The following is a 19,223-nucleotide window of genomic DNA, read 5'->3' as shown; positions in this document are numbered from 1 at the left end:
CAGAGGAGCAGGAAAGCTGACATTTCGGGCCTCGACCCTTCTTCAGAAATTTCTGTAGAAGGGTCTAGGTCCGAAACATCAGCTTTCCTGCTCCTCTGATGCTGCTTGGCCTGCTGTGTTCATCCAGCTCTACACCTTGTTATCTCTATAGCTAATTCACCTACTCTGTTTAATCATTCTCTCACCTCAGGGACAGAATTCAACTGTAAGACCTTTGACTTCGGACCTATCAACTTTTCCTTAATTAATTTTAAAGGCCCTGTTACTTTGTGTCTGAATATCAATATAAATGAAGTAAACTGAGTTGATTCATTTGAAGCATCTCTAATAGCAAATAATATAAATGGGATGCCTTTATCCCAATCATTTGGGCTTCCTGGCGATGAGCCCTCAATATTGTCTTTAGGGTCTGATGCACCTTTTCATTGCTCCCTGGGATTCAGGATGGAATGCACATGAATTAAAGTGTTTGATGCCTAAACTGTTGTGATCTCCTTAAATAATTTGGCAGTAAAATTGGATCATTGGTCTGACTGAATCTCCCTGGGTAGTCCATAACAGGTAAAGAAAGCAAGCAACTCCTCCACAACCTATTTTGCTTTGACATTCCATAATGGAATTGCCTCCAGAAACCTGGTAGACACATCCATTATGGTTAGCAAATACTGGTTCCCACTTTTGGTTTTAGGGAGGAACCTACACAATCAATTATAACCCGTGTAAAAGGCTCTTCAAATGCGGGAATTAGCATCAAAGGTGCTGGTTTTATCACTGCCTGTGGCTTTCCTACCATCTAACACGTATGACAGGTATGGGAAATTCAACCACATCTTTATGTAATTCAGGCCGATAAAAATGCTTCTGTATCTTAGGCTGAGTTTTCCTCACTCCTAGATGACTTCCTGTGGTAATTTGTGTACTAACCACAATAATTCCTGTCTGTATTCTACTGGAAACACAGTCTGGTGAACCTCTGCCCACTTCTCATTTGCACTAACCTGCCAACGTCTCCATTTCTGCCTTAAGATTTTATTCTTAAGGTAATAGCGTTTTGGAATATATTCTGATTCCTTTTCTGAGTAGGCTTGATGATATAAATCCTTTATCGTCTCATCTTTTGTTGTAATTCCATTAATCTTTGAAAACTAAACACCTCTGCCTGATTCTCTATCTGCTTAGGTTGTCTCTTTACCATCTCATCAAACAGACCTTAACTCCTTCATCTTTCTGTTTTGTTTTCCCTTCTTGTTTTCATTAATGTTTGTGGGATCTTGTCACCGCACAGTCGGGAAAAATTCTAGAGTATTTTTTCTTTCAACTCATCATTTCCCCAGTTTTCTTTTGGCTTTCCACTATAGTGGGCATCATTCCCACTTTTGATCCAGCTATATCATTTTCAAGAATAAACCGTATTCCTGAAATAGCCAATTTTTCCATCACTCCCACTATCACTTCCCCAGTTTTGATTGGACTTTCTAGCCTTATCTTGCGTCTCTCTCCATTTATTCCACAGATTACCAGTCTCTCAGGCAATATTTCAGAGGGCATGTAAATATTTTCATCTCTTACTATTAGAGACAGACTAGCTCCCGTATCTCTCAATATTATAACGCCTTTACCTACTTCCCCAGCTCCACCTGAGTAAATCTTTTCCACACAGGTGAAGTCTTTGAAAAGATTGGGCGCTATCTTACTATCTAGCTCGTGACTAGGCTGTGCACTCTCCTGCAGCTCCTCGACTTCTCTTGGGATTTCCTTCACTACCTCCACAAATTCCACTGGTTTAGCCTCTTTTAACACATCTTTTATCCCAGTGCCTTTCTTAAACCACCAGCACTGTAACTTTGTGTGTCCCACCTTATTGCAGTTAAAACACCTTTCGCTTCTTTTCCACCCTCTTGGGTTCCTTTTTTCACATGTGGTAAACTGTTACCACTGTGATCTACTTTTTGTTTTTTTTTCATTGAAGGATCTCCCTCATTCCCAATTTCTATCGATCATGGAATGGAATTGCTGTTGGAAGCTAGATTTCGATTCATGCACTAATGCGTATTCATCAGCCATCTCTGCGGCTCTTCTCGCTGTTTAAACTTTCTGTTCCTCAACATGAGTTCTTATCACTCCTGGAAATGAGCTTCCTCAAGCAGAATAATAGCTCTAAGAGCCTCATCTGTCTTTTCTATATTTAATGCTCTCATCCATCTATTGAAATTGTTCTGTTTAGTTCTTTCAAACTCGGTATAAGTCTGACCTGGTTCCTTTATTATATTTCTGAGCTGTTGTCTATGTGCTTCTGGTACCATTTTGTAGGCACTCAAAATAGCCTTTTTTACTTCGTTATTTTCTCCTGAGACCTCCTCTGAGAGCGCTGCAAACACCTCACTACCCTTGCCTATCAACTTGGTCTGGATTAACATTATCCACACAGTCTCTGGCCAGTTCATCTGTTTAGCCAATTTTTCGAAGGAAATGAAAAAGGCTTCTACATCTTTTTCATTGAATGTTAGTAATGTTTGGATGTATTTATATACATCCCTACCAGGCCTTTGGCTATGATAGGTTCGCTCATCATCGCTATCCTCCTCGCTGAGCCTACATTCTGCCTTCACCTCCATCCTTTTACGTCGATTTTCCTGTCTAATTGCCAACTTCTGAAGTTCAAACTCACTCTCTTTACTGCACTTGACTATTTCTCTCATACACCTAAATGCATGGCTAACCTCGTTACAATTTCAGCTTTCTTATTACCCCTAGTTAAACCCAATTTTAGCCAGTTTGATAATTCTATAGATGTCACCCTTTTCTGTCTTTTTAAACTTTCTTAGTAAATTTGGGAAGCATCTTTGACCCCCAGAACCACTTTAGCAATGTTAAAAGCCATTTCCCCACTTGTGACTTAACCAGCAACAAGCAATCTAAATTAAATAGATTTTCCACTTCTCACTTAAGTTTCATTTAAAGATCTAGGACACTAGTCCCAAAGTCTGTCTAAATCTGCTGGTATCATTTGTACTCTAAATCTGTTCAAATCTGTCCAGATCCCGGACCCGAGCCGCCAATCTATAATAAAGCGGAGGTTGACCCTCCTCTGAGAACTAAAACCGAAATACCCAAACCGTAGCACCTTGCCCTATGATCTGCAAAAGGAGTGTGAAAAGACGGTGTAACCTGCTTTGCAGCAACTTATGGTGTTTAAATAAAATAACTCCATGACACTCACTTTAAAATCAACAAGTAACAATTTATTCATCAAACTCTAACAGTGAATAAATTAATTGAACTATTAACAAACCAAACAAATCCCTTCTAACTACTAACTATCCCCAAATCAAGGAAGATTCTACTGGTATGCTGTTCCAATAAATGCAATCCCATTTACATTAAAAAAATTAGTCTCTCGAAATTACAGCAAGGTTACGTGTCTTCGGGAATGTTCTGTGCCTTCTCCGTTGATTCTCCTGTTAGGAATATTAACTAGTTGTGCCATTGGTACCGTTGTTATTTAGATGGTGCTTTCTCTAAGACAGAGGAGGCTGTGAGAGCCAGCGATTCTCTCTTGAGAGCCTAAGACTTTTAGCTCTGGCGGATGACAGTTAGCTCTGGGGTCTTTGTCCAACTTCCCCCTTCTTTTATACCTTTGATGACATATCAATATTTCTTACAATAGGATTGGTCCTGTGTTGTCAAAACCATCAGACTTAGATACCAAAAACCTATTAAATTTAAGTCTGATGGTTCAAATTGATTGGCTAAATTCAAAAGCCTGTTATCATGGTAACAACTGCTGCTTGGCCTGCTGACTGTATGGCCTTTCAATATAAATGTTTCAATTTGGGTTGTCTCTGTCTACTTGCAAACTTGCAAGCTGTTGCTCACAGACATCCATTTTACATTTAAGCACAGAAAAAGCACATCATCTTTCAAAGGAACCACGCAATGCTTTTCCCCCCTAGCATTTTACCAACACCAAATTCTAACTTCCTGCTTCCCAATCCACAAGTACTCTACCCAATTTCACAACACAAGGAAATAGATTCTAGCTGGGAGTAAACAGTTCTGAACAATCAACATATATAACGTTACTGATTTAAACTGAAATCCCTTTTGTGATTGGTAACTGGTCGCCAGTCTGCACTAAATCCACTATTTGTTGCCAACCAAAGCTCCATTTGTACATGAGATAACAAGGTGTAGAGCTGGATGAACACAGCAGGTCAAGCAGCATCATAGAAGCAGGAAGGCTGATGTTTCGGGCCTAGACCTTTCATCAGAAAGTCTGGAACTACTTCCCGCTCCTATGATGCTGCTTGGCCTGCTGTGTTCATCCAGCTGTACACCTTGTTATCTCAGATTCTCCAGCATCTGCAGTTCCTACTATCTCCATTTGTACATAACCCTTTGGTTCTAGTTAGCCTGCAACTACTGCAATAACCTGCAACTGTGCAAACACTGTTCACAATAAGTATCAACTTACTTCTTTCAATCTATGCAGCAATCCTTCAAACCCTAGTCTGAAAACATTTTCTTTCTTATATCAGCCCACAATTAAAAAGCATAAAATTGTAAATACGTGATCTTTACACAAGTTCAAGTTAGAGATCGATAGGTTTCTACTTACTAAAACCATCAAGAAACGTGCAGTAGCATAGGAAAATGATGTTAGACCACAAGACCATAAGATAAAGGAGCAAAATTAGGCCACTCAGCCCATCAAGTCCATTCCACCATTCGATCATAGCTGATATGTTTCTTGAACCCATTCTCAAGCCTTCTCTCCGTAATCTTTGATCCCCTTACTAATCAACAATCCATCTATCTCTGTCCTAAATCACGCTTTGATTTGGTCTCCACAATCTTCTGTGGCAATAAGTTCCACAGATTCACACCTTCTGGCTGAAGAAATTCCTCCTCATCTCAGTTCTGAAGAGTGACCCCTTCACTCTGAGGCTGTGTCCTTGGGTTCTAGTCTCTCCTTCTAGTAGAAAAATCTGCTCTACATCTGCTGTATTCAGGCCTCTTAGTATTCTGTAAGTTTCAATTAGATCCCCACTTATCCTTTGAAACTCTGAGTAGTGTGATGATACTATGGCTTTAAGAAGCGTATTTTGTCCTTTTTTTTAATGAAGAGAGGTTGAGACAGAGGTACTGAGTGGTTTTTCCAAGCCACTAAGGTAAACAGCTTAAGCGGCTTTGAGATTTTTTTTAAAAGTTGCAACAATAGAAGCAGTGTGACGGGATGGGGTCAAGATCCCATGGAACCAGGGTTTTAGTTTAACTTTACATAGCTGTTAAGGTTTGGAAGCTGCTATACATCTCTCCCCTCTACAACAAAACGCTTTAGTTCTATCTCTGAGTTTTCTCTTGATATTCTTTCCTCCTGGACTAGAGAATTGCATGTGAGACAATGTATTTTCCTGAATTTGCCTTTGCCAAGGGTGTGTTTATGGGATATTATATTGGAACAGTTGCTGTTTAGTAGCTAAATAATCTATTATTCTGTTAAGTTTTCCAATAAAGTTATTCCAATTTTTCTTTCTTTTGTTTATATTTTAACCATCGTGTAAGAATAAAGTGTGTTTTGCTTCTAGCCTGGTAGTTTGACCAATCAAATTGCACCCAGAAGACAACGCCTTACACTTGCCTTTAAAAATTAGAAAAAGTTGGGGTCCAGGCTATCTTCTTTAATCTTTTGAGGGGGTTTAGTCTAGTCCATAACAGTGTTGACCCACAGTCTTCAACTTCTCCTCATGTGACAAACTCTTTATCCCCGGGACCATTTTTGTAAACCTCCTCTGAACTACTCCAATGCCAGCTCATCCTTCCTTAGATATAGGCCCAAAACTGCTCACAGTATTCCAAACGCAGTCTGACCAGAACCCTGTAGAGCCTAAGCAGTATATCTCTGCTCTAGTCTTCTTGTTTTCTTGAAACAAATACCAACACTGCATTTGCCTTCCTAACTACCAACTGAACCTGAATGTTAACTTTGAGTATCCTGAACTAGGACTCCCAAGTACCTTTATGCTTCAGATTTTCGAAGCATTCCCCATGTAGAAAATAGTCCAAGCTTCTTCTTCCTACCTAGTGCATAATTTCACACTTTCCAACATTGTATTCCATCTGAAGTCCTTCTGTAGCCTCACTGCTTCATCATCACTACTTGTCCCTCCACCTACCCATTTATCATCTGCAAACTGAGCAACAATGCCTTCAGTCTCTTCATCCAGAATGCTAATGTATAGCACAAATAGCCATGGTCCCAACACTGACCCCTGTGGAATTCCTCAAGTCACCAGCTGACATCCTGAAAAAGACCCCTTTATTCCTACTCACTGCCTTCTGCTATTCAACCAATCCACTATCCATGCCCATACCTTGGTCCTAATACCATGGACTCTCCTCTTATTTAACAGTCTGCTGTGTAGCACCTTGTCAAAGGTCTTCTGGAAATCCAAATAGAATACATCCACTAGCTCTCCTTTACTAACTCGCTCATTACCTCCTCAAAGAAATCTAACTGATTTGTCAGGCATGACCTCCGCTAGACAAAGCTGTGCTGACTCAGCCTTATTATACCGTGCACATCCAAGTACTCCACATCTCATCCTTATTAATGGACTCTAAAATCTTACCAACGACCAAGATCAGGTTAACCAGCCTTTGATTTCCTGTCTCTGTCTCCTTCTTTTCTTGAACAGGCGTGTTTTACATTAGCCATTTTCCAATTCTTTCAGGCCCTCCTTGACTCCAGTGATTCCTGAAAGATCACAGATGCCTCCACAAACTCCTCAAATATCTCATTCAGAACTCTGGAATGTAGTCCATTTGGTCCGAGTGATTTATCCACCTTCAAACCTTTCAGCTTCCCCAGCAGTTCCCCTCAGTAATGGCTACTACACTCACCTTTGTCTCGACTCTCTTAAAGTTCTGGTATATTACTGGTGTCTTCTATTGACATACCAGTCAATTTCAATCTGTGCTACAAGCTCATTTACCTTGGTGTAAATTATTGGCCATGATCTGGAATTGTTGAATAGACTTGAGGGGCTGAATGGCCTGCTCCTGTGTTCATATGTCTCAAACATGTGCCATATTTTGCTGCAGTCTGCTGTATCTTCATCACTTGATCCACCACAAGAATCCAAAGATGTTCAAAATCATGAGGCATCTGGATAAATTGAGCAGAAAAAAATCCAGCTGCCAATGGAAACACATATACAAGGTGAACAGCAAAAGACTCAGGTTACATTAGGAAAAGCTTTTATAAAGCAAGTGGTTACAATCTGCAATACAATTCCTGAGAATTCAGAGGAGGCGTATTCAATTGTGGCTTTCAAAGTGGTATTGAATTAAAATCTTAAAGTTTAAAAAAAAATCAGGGATGCAGAGAAAAGGCAGCAGGAGTTGCTGAGTTGTCCATGCTTACAGCTGACATGAACACCATCGGCTGAAAGTGTTCTTCGGTGCTGTAACCATTCTATGGTTTAATCTTTCCTCCTCACCATCTCCTTTAGCAAGGCATCTAAAACAGTGTCAGAGAATATTGGAGTACACCCTCTTCATTGTGCCATAATTCATTCTTGTTCCTTGCAAGTCTTTATCACAAAGAATTCCAGCGCCTGCTCCCACTGGAATGCAGTTCTTTTAGAGTTGCAAGCTGTCTTTGAATAATACCGGCTAGCTTTAAGTGGTGCTAACCCCCTTGCATGATTTGTTTTATTTTTAGCCCCACTTGGGTGTTCAGCTACTCAGCAGTGTGTTTAGCAATGGGTGTGTGCAGAAATCATTTAAGTAAACAGGCATGGTGAAGTTCATATTCTTCCTACATATGAAACAATGAGCATGGTTGATCACACACTCATTTCAGGCCTTAACAAATTTTGTGGTCTATATCTAATAAACATCACAAACTATTTCTAGATATGATTTGAATGATCAGTTTTATGGAGTGTGAATTAGGCTATCTGGTTGTGAAAATACAGTGATCAATCCCTGTTCAGCAGATCTATTGGAATCATCATTGTCTTGTAACAGCTTTCTAAATGATAACATTTCTTAACCTTGAAAGTCTTGGACTTTTCTACACTCACTTATCAATCTAGACAGAATGAGTAAAATTGTCTTCAAGTTGTTCCCATTATTGGTGCAAAAATGTTCTTCTAATTTCATCATTAAAAATGAGTTTTTATTAAATAATTCGAGATCATAGTCTTTTGTCACCAATTTAGGTTCAAATAGTCATGGCTTTCTGAAGTCACCCTATGATTAACTAACCTCAAATCAAATTGTACACAACCGTTATGTTATGGGAAAGAGAATCTAAAGATATTAATGATTTGAAGGCTTATTTAAAAGTGAGCAGCCAGCTGTCTTCTATGAAGCATGACAATGTCTCTACTTGGAAATTATGAATACTTTTCTTAGCTGAGAGTTCTGAGCTGAGTGTAAGATCTCAAGGTTCACCTGTCTCTGGGTGACATCCTACAGTTATACTTAGAGGAAGCTTCATGAAATTAACTGACTACATCTGTGCAAATTACCATGCCACTTATTGCGGCATTCTTGTCTACACACAAGCTTAGTAAAAGTTTAATGTCATTCCTGTTTTACTTTCAATGTGATAACTGTCATGCATTGGGACTATGCTATTTGTCATATTGGCAAAGGTGGACAAAATAGTATCAAGAACCAATATAAGAAACATGATCTATAGGAACTGTCATAGTAGGGTGGAGGAGGATAGGGAGGTTCATGGTAGTCTGGGAGTGGTGCCAAAACAGCAGTCTGTGTATTTTAAATATGGATCTAGGAGGATAACATTTGCATGTCCTGTCTCCATATTCAGGTGAATATATTTTAAACAAATACCTTGTTGATTGTGGTTTACATGGTTTCTTTAAAAAGCATATTAGGCCTTGAATAAATCTGATTTATCTCAATGTAGCTGGAAACCCAATGTTGCAGAGACAGTATCATATAAATGTTAGGCTCCTTATTTGATTTGCAACATGCTTAACTCTGATTTAGGCATAAGCCCTGGATGTCCATTTTTGAGCCAGTACCAATACGGTGACCAACTCACTACTAGCTCATAATGAATTTGTGCTTTCTGCCCAGCGTATTAGATGTTCAATTAACTACTGAAGTGTTCGGCTGGCTATTTAGCTCCCCAAAAAAGGTGCCAGCCTATCTCCAAGCCTATGAGTTAATTTTAACTTAAATATTATCACAATTCCTGGAGTGAATTTTATGGCATAGCTTTTCAGCCCTATAGTAAAATTTTATTTTATTTTTAAAATACGTGAGTTGAATTCATTCAACTAACACTTTCATCATAAAGTCAAATCAATTCCTAATTCAGGAAGAGCCAAATGATTCTAATGTAGGTTATGAAGAAAATGAAAAACAGACCAGGTTAATAAAATCAGATGATAAATTTTGTAGGTCAGTTATTTTTCTTCTGATTAGTTTCAAAAGCAGTAAAACAGAAATCAAAATTGAGTGTAAATGGATTCTTATAACATCAATATAATTTAGCTAACAAAAAATTAGCACTGCAACCTATCTATCTCATCCTGCTGCATGAGCCAATTTCTGCTTTGGACCTCACTTGAGTTGCGGCCTACAAAAATAAATATAAAAACTTATGCAAATTATTTTTTGCACATTCTACTGTGATCTCTTTAAGGACTACTTGTTTGCCCACTCATTGTCTAACGCATCAAGATGCGCAATTTGTTCTCTTCTGAGAAAGGGTCACCGGACCCGAAATGTTAACTCTGTTTTTTCCCTCACAGATGCTGCCAGACCTGCTGAGCTTTTCCAGCGACTTTGTTTTTGTTCCTGATTTACAACATCCGCAGTTCTTTCGGTTTTTATTTTATATTACACAATTTGTTTATTTACTTATACATGAGCCAAGACTCAGTATAGAATTCAAAATTGCAAATGCAAGTAACCCTAATTCTTTTCTTCAGATCAATTGACAACTTGGCTGAATTTTGCATTCAGTAATCCTTGAAAATCAAAGAGCCAGCCGAGTTTCCTCCAGCCCATTCTATCCAGCATCTTGAACACTGACAGCTATTCTTCAGTTTTTTCAAAATGATTCATTGACAGCATATGGACACCACTGGCTAGGCCAGCATTTATTGCCCATTCCTAATTGCCCTTGTCACCCACAACTGTGATAGTGCACTGGAAATGAAATCCTGCTATACTCTTAAGTCATTGCATAAGTTAAAAGATTTTATAAAATTACTTAAACTTCCACAATTTCTTCTCAGACATAGCTTAACAGAAAGCATGCACCATGCTTCTGGAGAATTCTTTACAGGAATGGTATTTATTAAAAATACTTAGATTCAAGCTATGGGTAAACAGCTATGAACTGTTGACATATAACTCTACTCATTAAAATTTTTAAACCCCTTATAAAATTCCCTGTGCACAAACACACATAGATGGGCAAAAATATCAGTGCTATGGCTTAAAAGGAAAAAAGATGGGAATGCTGTTACAGATTAGAGTCATACAGCAGGAAACAAACCCTTCAGTTGAACCCGTCCATGCCGACCAGGTTTCCCAAACTAATCTAGCCCCACTTGCCTGGGTTTGGCCCGAATCCCTCTAAACCTTCCTATTCATGTACCTATCCAAATGCCTTTAAATGTTGCAACTATACCTGTATCTACCACTTCCTCTAGTAGTTCTTTCTACATATGAATCAACCTCTGTGTGAAAAAGCAGCCCCTCAGGTTGCTTTTAAATCTTTCGCCTCTCACGATACTAAGGTGGGTTGAGTTGTGGATAGTGCAGAGGGCTGTTCTAGGTTACAAAGGGACATTGATAGGATGCAGAGATGGGCTGAGAAGTGGCAGATGGAGTTTAACCCTGAAAAGTGTGTGGTGATTCATTTTTGGAAGCGGACAAACTTGAAAGCAGAATACAGGGTTAATGGAAAGATTCTTGGCAGTGTGGAGGAGCAGGGGAATCTTAGGGTTCATGTTCACAGAAAGCTGCCAATCAGATGGATAGAGTTGTTAAGAAGGTGTATGGTGTGTTAGCTTTCATTAATAGAGGGATTGAGTTCAAAAGCCGTGAAGTTATGCTCCAGCTATACAAAACCCTGGTTCAGTCACATCTGGAGTATTGTGTCCAGTTCTGGTCGCCTCATTACAGGAAAGATGTGGAAGCGTTGGAAAAGGTGCAGAGGAGATTTACCAGGATGTTGCCTGGAATGGAGGGAAGGTCTTACGAGGAAAGGTTGAGAGAGCTAGGGCTTTTCTCTTTAGAACGACGAAGGATGAGAGATGACTTGATAGAGGTGTACAAAATGATCAGAGGTATAGATAGATTGTACAGCCAGAGACTTTTTCCTAGGGTGGAGGTAGCTATTACGAGGGGGCATAGTTTTAAAGTGAGTGGAGGTAGATGTAGGGGAGACGTCAGAGGTAGGTTCTTTACTCAGAGAGTGGTAGAGGCGTGGAATGCATTGCCGGAGAGGGTAGTGGAGACGACCTCATTCGGGGCATTTAAACGGCTATTAGATAGGCATATGGATGATAGTATAACGTAGTGGGTGGAGGCTAGATAGACCTTAGGCTTAGGGTAAAAGTTCGGCACAACATCGTAGGCCGAAGGGCCTGTACTGTGCTGTACTGTTCTATGTTCTATGTTCACCTTAAGATTATGCCCTCTAGTTTTTAACTTGCCTACCCTAGGGAAAAGACCTTTGCTATTCATCTCACCATTTTATAAATTTCTATAAGGTAACCCGTCAACCTCCTACAACACAGGTCAATGGCCCCTGTACACAGGGTTCACTGAGATGATCCTTTTGTTCGCTAGGAGTTGCTTTCTTGGATCTCTCCTGCAGGTACGTCTCGAATCCATGTAGGAGGTATAGAATGACCAGTTCACAAATTATAAAGACTCTGATTTATTGATTTAAAAGCAACAGCTTACAGCAGCTGGTGGGAGAAAATAACTGGCTTTTTTCAGCCTTCAGGTGTTTTCTACTACAGAGAATCATATCACCTCCCCTTCCAGGACCCAAAGGTTCCTGGCTATATCATATCACCCTCACACATAAGCTGTTCAGCTATCTAGGAGCCAACAGATAGTTGTTGGCAGGCAGTTGGCCTTTGTCCTCCACAGCTGGTCACAACTCCATAAACTAATCAGCTGCTTGTTGTTGAAAAATTTTCAATTTGTACACACCTCCAGTATCTGCCCGTCCGCAAACAGCCTCCCCGAGTGGTTGAACAAAGCAGCAGTGTAAATACAACTTACAATAACATAAGAACATAAGAACTTGGAGCAGGAGTAGGCCACCTGGCCCCTTGAGCCTACCCCGCCATTCAATAAGATCGTGGCTGATCTTTTTGAGACTCAGCTCCACTTACCCGCCCACTCACCATAACCCTTAATTCCTTTACTGTTCAAAAATTTATCCAGCCTTGCCTTAAAAACATTCAATAAGGTAGCTTCAACCGCTTCATGGGGCAGGGAATTCCACAGATTCACAACCCTTTGGGTGAAGAAGTTCCTCCTGACCTCAGTCCTACATCTGCTTCCCTTTATTTTGAGGCTATGCCCCCAAGTCCTAGTTTCACCTGCTAGTGGAAACAACCTCCCTGCCTCCACCTTATCTATTCCCTTCATAAACTTGTATGTTTCTATAGGATCTCCCCTCATTCTTCTGAATTTCAATGAGTATAATCCCAGCCTACTCAGTCTCCCCTCATAATCCAACCCTCACAACTCAGGAATCAACCGAGTGAATCTCCTCTGCACCCCCTCCAGTGCTAGTATATCCTTTCTCAAGTAAGGAGACCAAAACTGCACACAGTACTCCAGGTGTGGCCTCACCAGGACCCTATACAGCTGAAGCATAGCCTCCCTGTTTTTAAACTCCATCCCTCGAGCAATGGCAGACAAAATTCCATTTGCCTTTTTAATTACCTGCTGCACCTGCAATCCTACTTTTAGCGATTCTTGCACAAGGACACCCAAGTCCCTCTGCACAGCAGTGTGCTGCAATTTTTTACCATTTAAAACATAGTCATATTGCTGTTATTCCTACCAGAGTGGATGACCTCACACTTATCAACATTGTACTCCATCTGCCAGACCTTTGCCCACTCACTTAGACTATCTATATCCCTCTGCAGACTTTCAGTGTCTTCTGCACACTTTGCTCTACCACTCATCTTAGTGTCATCTGCAAATTTTGACACACCACACTTAGTCCCCAACTCCAAATCATCTATGTCAATTGTAAACAATTGCGGTCCCTGAGACACACCACTAGCCACTGACCGCCAACCAGAAAAACACCCATTTACCCCTGCTGTTTGTTTTCTACTGGTCAACCAATCCTCTATCCATGCCAATACATTACCTGTAATACCGTGCAACTTTATCTTAGGTAGCAGCCTTTGGTGTGGCACCTTGTCAAATGCCTTCTGGAAATCCAGATACACCACATCCACAGGTTCCCCATTGTCTACCATGCAAGTAATGCCCTCAAAGAATTCCACCAAATTAGTTAAAGATGACCTATCCTTCATGAACCCATGCTGGGTGTTCCCAATGGGACAATTTATATCCAGACGTCTTGCTATTTCTTCCTTAATGATAGATTCAAGCATTTTCCCCACTACCAAAGTTAAGGTAACTGGCTTATAGTTACCTGCTTTTTGTCTACTTCCTTTTTTAAACAGTGGCGTCACATTGGCTGTTTTCCAATCTGCGGGAACCAGCCCAGAGTCCAGTGAATTTTGGTAAATAATTACCAGTGCATTTGCATTTCCCCCATCACCTCTTTTAGTACCCTGAGATGCATTTCATCAGGGCCAGGAGACTTGTCTACCTTTAGCCCCATTAGCTTGCCCAGCACTGCCTCCTTAGTGATAATGATAGTTTCTAGGTCCTCACCTGCTATAACCTTCTTGCCATCACTTTTCGGCATGTTATTTGTGTCTTCCACTGTGAAGACCGACACAAAATAATGTTTAATGCATCGGCTATTTCCTCATTCCCAGTTATTAAATTGACCTTCTTATCCTGTAAAGGACCAATGTTTACCTTTGCCACTCTTTTACGATTTGCATATTTATAGAAACTTTTGCTGCCTGTTTTTATATTCTGAGCTAGTTTACTCTCATAATCTATCTTACTTTTCTTTATAAATTTTTTTGTGGCTTTCTGTTGGCCTTTAAAGATTTCCCAGTCTACTAATTTCCCACTACTCTTTGCTTTTTTGTATGTGTTTTTTTTTCAATCTAATACTTTCCTTTATTTCCTTAGACATCCATGGCTGACTATCTCTTTTCCTACAGTTCTTCCTTATCACTGGAATATACTTCTGCTGAGCACTGTGAAAAACCGTTTTGAAAGTCCTCCACTGTTCCTCAATTGACCCACCATAAAGCTTTTGCTCCCATTCTACCTTAGCTAACTCCTCCTTCATCCCATCATAGCCTCCTTTGTTTAAGCACAGGACATTGGTACTGGATTTAACCTTCTCACACTCCATCTGTATTTTAAATTCGACTACTGTGATCGCTCCTTCTGAGAGGATCCCTAACTGTGAGATTATTTATTATTCCTGTCTCATTACACACGACTAGATCTAGGATAGCTTGCTCCCTTGTAGTTCCATTACGTATTGTGCAAGGAAATTATCATGGATGCATTCTATGAACCCCTCCTCAAGGCTGCCATGACCGACCTGGTTTGACCAATCAATATGTAGATTAAAATCCCCCATGATAATTGCTGTACCATTTTTACATGCATTAGCTATTTCTATGTTTATTGCCCGCCACACCATGATGTCATTATTTGGTGGCCTATAAGCCAGTCAGAGATATCTCGCACCCTGGCACCGTGCAGGCAACACACCATGCGGGACTCTCTATCCTGCTTGCGAAGGATACTGTCTATCCCTCTGATGATGGAATCCTCTACAACCACAATCTGCCCTTTAGCTCCCCCCTCTTGAATGGCTTCCTGAACCATGGTGCCATGGTCAGTTGACTCATCCTTCCTGCAGCCCTGTTCCTCATCCACACAGGGAGCAAGTGCCTCATATCTGTGGGACAATGTCAATGGCTGTGGCTCCTGTGTTCCTGTCTGCAGGGTCCCTCTACCTGCCTCACTCGCAGTCACACACTGCTGTCCCTGGCCGCTGATCGAATTAACATTAGTTAATCTACGAAGTGTGACTGCCTCCTGGGACACAGCATCCAGGTATCTCTCCCCCTCCCGGATGTGCGGCAGTGTTTGGAGTTCGGATTCCAGCTCATCAATTTTGGGCCGGAGCTCCTCAAGCAGCCAACACTTGCTGTAGATGTGGTCAGTGCCGTTCTCAATGGGATCAGCTAGCTTCCACATCATACAGCTACGACACATCACCTGACCTGCCATCTCTACTTTGTTAATTATTTAAAATTAATTGTTTTTTTTTAGTTTTGCAGTGTTCTCTCTTTAAGTGTTCTCTGCACCAGTAAGTTTACTCCGTCAAACAGACTCCGGTTTTGCCTTCCAAACAGCTCCCAGATGACTTGGTGTCTAGGTGACCTCCCCGAAAGGTAACAAGGAGATGAGGAAATAAAAAATGCAAGTAGCTTACCTGCTCACCACACTTAGTCTTTATTATTAGGTTAGAGGAGGTGGAAGGGTGGGAGACACTACCAATTTATTGGGTGAAAGATAACCATTACCCAGCCGACCACTCGCGCCCGCTCTGGGACAACTCCTCCGCTGAACAACTGAAGGCCGCAGTCACGCGAGGTAAGACTTCTATAACGAAAGCTTACGTTCCCGGCTGCCCTCACACTCTCTCCCAGACACCTGCTGCTGAACAACTGAAGGCCGCAGTCAGGCGAGGTAAGACTTTTATAACAAAAGCTTACCTTCCCGGCTGCCCTCGCACTCTCTCCCGGACTCCTGCCGCTGAACAACAATGAGTTTCAGTAATTTGCTTTTAAAATGTGCAGCAATCCCTTACACAAGCCTTGGTTTTAAAACCATCCTTTTTCCGTTTCACTCCAGACCAAAAATACAGAAAAATAAAAACATATACAGTCCTTACACCCTTGAGGAGATAATTGTCAGGGTTGGGGTAGATCTGTCTTCTTGGGCTGCCAATCAAGCAGGCTGATTTGTTCTGGTTGGTGTCAAAACTTCACAAGTGTCATCGCAATTGCATTCATTTGGATAATTGAAGGATATATTTTATCACAGGCCTGACTTGTGCCTTGCAGATGCTGTATAGGCCTTGAGGAGTCAGATGTTAAGTTACTCATTGCAGAATTCCCAGCCTCTAACCTGCTGTTACAAGTACAGTGGTCATATGGCTGCTTCAATTCAGTTTCTAGCAACGGTAACTCCAAGGATTTTGATAATGTGGGATACAGTGATGGTCATTATTGTGGCTCAACTTGACAAACCACCATGAGACTAAGGTAAAATTTATGACCCTTTATTCAAGGGTATGTAAGGAAAGCCACCTTTAAAACACGGTCTTATGTTTGAAATCTGGAAAACTTCCATGGACAGGTATCTGTTATGTACACCTTAGGTCACGTACTCAATTTAATCTGGTCAATTTACATTCTTATGTTAAACATATTTCCCTAGAGTCAGTTTACTTGTTCCCCACATTACACGCATCAGGCATTGTTCACATCCATGTAAAGCTTCCATATCTTTGCCTATTGTACAGCCTAGGCTGTCTCCTGTTACTTGTCAATCACTCCCCAAATTCCAGGTATGGCTTTTTCCTTCTGTGGCTTGTATGTTTCAATCCTCCTCCTATCACTGTACATCTGCTGTCTTTTAGTTCTGCGTATGTTTACTTTTCACTAAAAAGCTCTTCTAACTGAAACCATTTCACCCTTGGTTAACCCTTTCAGTTCCCTGCTTTTAGCCTTTGACCTGGGCTAAAGTAACCAGCTTAGTGGTATTTTTTTCGTTATACTCTACTGCCCACAGATAATATACATGTATTGAGCTTAAGTTTGCAAAGGTTCTCCGTAACACCATCTATACAGGTTGGCCTAAAAAGACAAGGTTTTACCTTGTGTTTCGGCCTGCATTCTCAAATCCGAATATACAGAGTGAAGGGGCAACCCTTTAGAACTGAGTTGACAAAGAATTTCTTCAGTCAGAGAGTGGTTAATCTGTGGAAGTTACTGCCGCAGACGGCTGTGAAGGCCAAGTCATTGAGTATATTTAAGACAGTCCATATCAGCTGCTGTAAATGCCATTATGTAGCTGTGCACAATTTCTTGCTACCCTACAGAGAGTTTCCCGTTCTCTGTCAGAATTAGGCACTGTCTTTCTCATCCTCCAGCTCATTCAAGAGCAGTGGAACTTATAACAAGCGGCAACAGAAAGAAAGTTGATTCTATAATTCTCATTGATGTTTTCAGATTACTTCATGTTCTCCCATTATTTTATCACCATAGACTCCTCCTGCCTTTTTTATCCCACTGACATTTTGTCTTTCATAGTTGCTGGTTCAGCCACTACACTCTTAGCCTCCAGTATTCTTAGCTCAATTCCCATCGCTTGCCACTTCTCTTTTCTCATTCAGAAACCTATTTGAGGTCCCCTTCATTAACACAACTTTGTTTTCTCAACTATGGTTCTTATACCCTTGGTGTCTATCATATCCTTTTGCTTAAGACATTCAAGACATTTTCTGTACATGGGAAATAAGTGATAATTGAAGTTCAGGGATTTATCAATGTTAATAACGAATGACTCAAAAAAAATGTAGTAAACAACGTTGAGAAGCAGAAGTCACCAGTTTTAAGATATTACTTTGTTTTTGATTTGTAAGTAAAATGTAGTATGGATGTAAACCAAATAGGAAAAGCTGAAAGTTTCTTGTTTGATTGTGAAGTACCACAAAATGAATATGCCCTGCAGCTAAAGAAGTGAAAATACCAAAATGCTAGTGTAAAATGACAGGCAAATACATTAGACCTTAAGACTTTAAAGTAGGACTTAACCCATGACTTGGAAGTGAGATTGTCATCATTGAGCTTAGGCTGACACATCATTACAGAGTTCAGGATCAATAAAATTTAGTTTATTGAGCCTTGCCAGTGAATAACCAAAACTACTAATGTGTTACAGCCTTAATGCAACCATTTTGACAGTATCAAAACTAATATTCTGAAAATGGAAATGTCTTTAAGAATTTGAAGCTCTCTCCCCTCGCAAAAACACCTTGATTTCTTTTAAGAATGTCCAATGAAAGAGTATATTTTGCTTGGCTACTAAATCATCATTTCCTTTGCAGAATTACCACAACAGCTGCTTGCATGATGGACTTGCGAAGATATCCACTTGATCAGCAGAACTGCACACTTGAAATAGAGAGTTGTAAGTATTCTATTGTTCACATCAGTCCTGAGTCTCAGCACAAGTACTCAACTTTATTAGTCAATTAAGCATGAAGTATCAATTCATGTTTGTTTAAAGTTAATGTTTAGCAACTCTAAATGAGTATTTTGATGGTATTAGACAGGAACTTCTAAAAGTTGGTTGGCGGAGGCTGTTCACAGGTAAAGGGATGTCTGGTAAGTGAGAGGCTGTCAAAAGTGAGATATTGAGAATTCAGGGACAGCATGTTCCTTTAATGTGAAGAGCATGGCTGGCGTGAGTGGTAAACACTAGATGACGAGAGATGTTGAGGTTCTGGTCAAGAGAAAGGAGGCATATGTCAGGTATAGACAGCTGGGATTGAGTGAATTTTTTAAGGAGTATAGAGGGAGTAGGAGATAGCAAGAACTGCAGATGCTAGAGTCAGAGTCAATACAGTGTGGGGCTGGAGGAACACAGCTGGTCAGGCAGCTTCAGAGGAGCAGGAGAGTCGACGTTTCGGGTCCGGACCCTTCTTCAGGACTGGGGAAGGGGAAGGAAGCTGGGAAATAAATAGAGGGAGGAGGGGTGAGGCTGGGGGAAGGTAGGTGGGATGGTGATAGGTGGATATGGGTATGAGTAGTGGGAACTGGTCAAAGGGAAGGATGCGGCAGATAGGTGGGAAAGAACAACCAAAAGAACTGCGGATGCTGTAAATCAGGAACAAAAACCAAGTTGCTGGAAAAGCTCAGCAGGTCTGGCAGCATCTGTGGAGGAGAAAACAGAGTTAACGTTTCAGGTCCGGTGACCCTTCCTCAGAACCCTTCTGAGGAAGGGTC

At 40.7% G+C, this 19,223-nt stretch overlaps 1 protein-coding gene across 4 annotated transcripts in view; it reads left to right on the top strand.

The window, feature by feature from the left end:
• Window positions 1-19,223, top strand: part of gabrb2a (gamma-aminobutyric acid type A receptor subunit beta2a) — a 239,094-nt gene that overhangs the window by 164,451 nt on the left and 55,420 nt on the right. For all 4 annotated transcript variants that reach the window (XM_048603699.1, XM_048603701.1, XM_048603698.1 and 1 more), the window contains exon 5: window positions 18,323-18,405. In XM_048603699.1, coding sequence (XP_048459656.1) covers window positions 18,323-18,405 — 83 coding nt within the window. The remainder of the gene's footprint in view (window positions 1-18,322; window positions 18,406-19,223) is intronic.

Source organism: Rhincodon typus, chromosome 12 (assembly GCF_021869965.1).
Source record: "Rhincodon typus isolate 14 chromosome 12, sRhiTyp1.1, whole genome shotgun sequence".
Taxonomy (NCBI): Eukaryota; Metazoa; Chordata; class Chondrichthyes; order Orectolobiformes; family Rhincodontidae; genus Rhincodon; species Rhincodon typus.
This window is presented reverse-complemented; position numbering and strand designations above follow the sequence as displayed.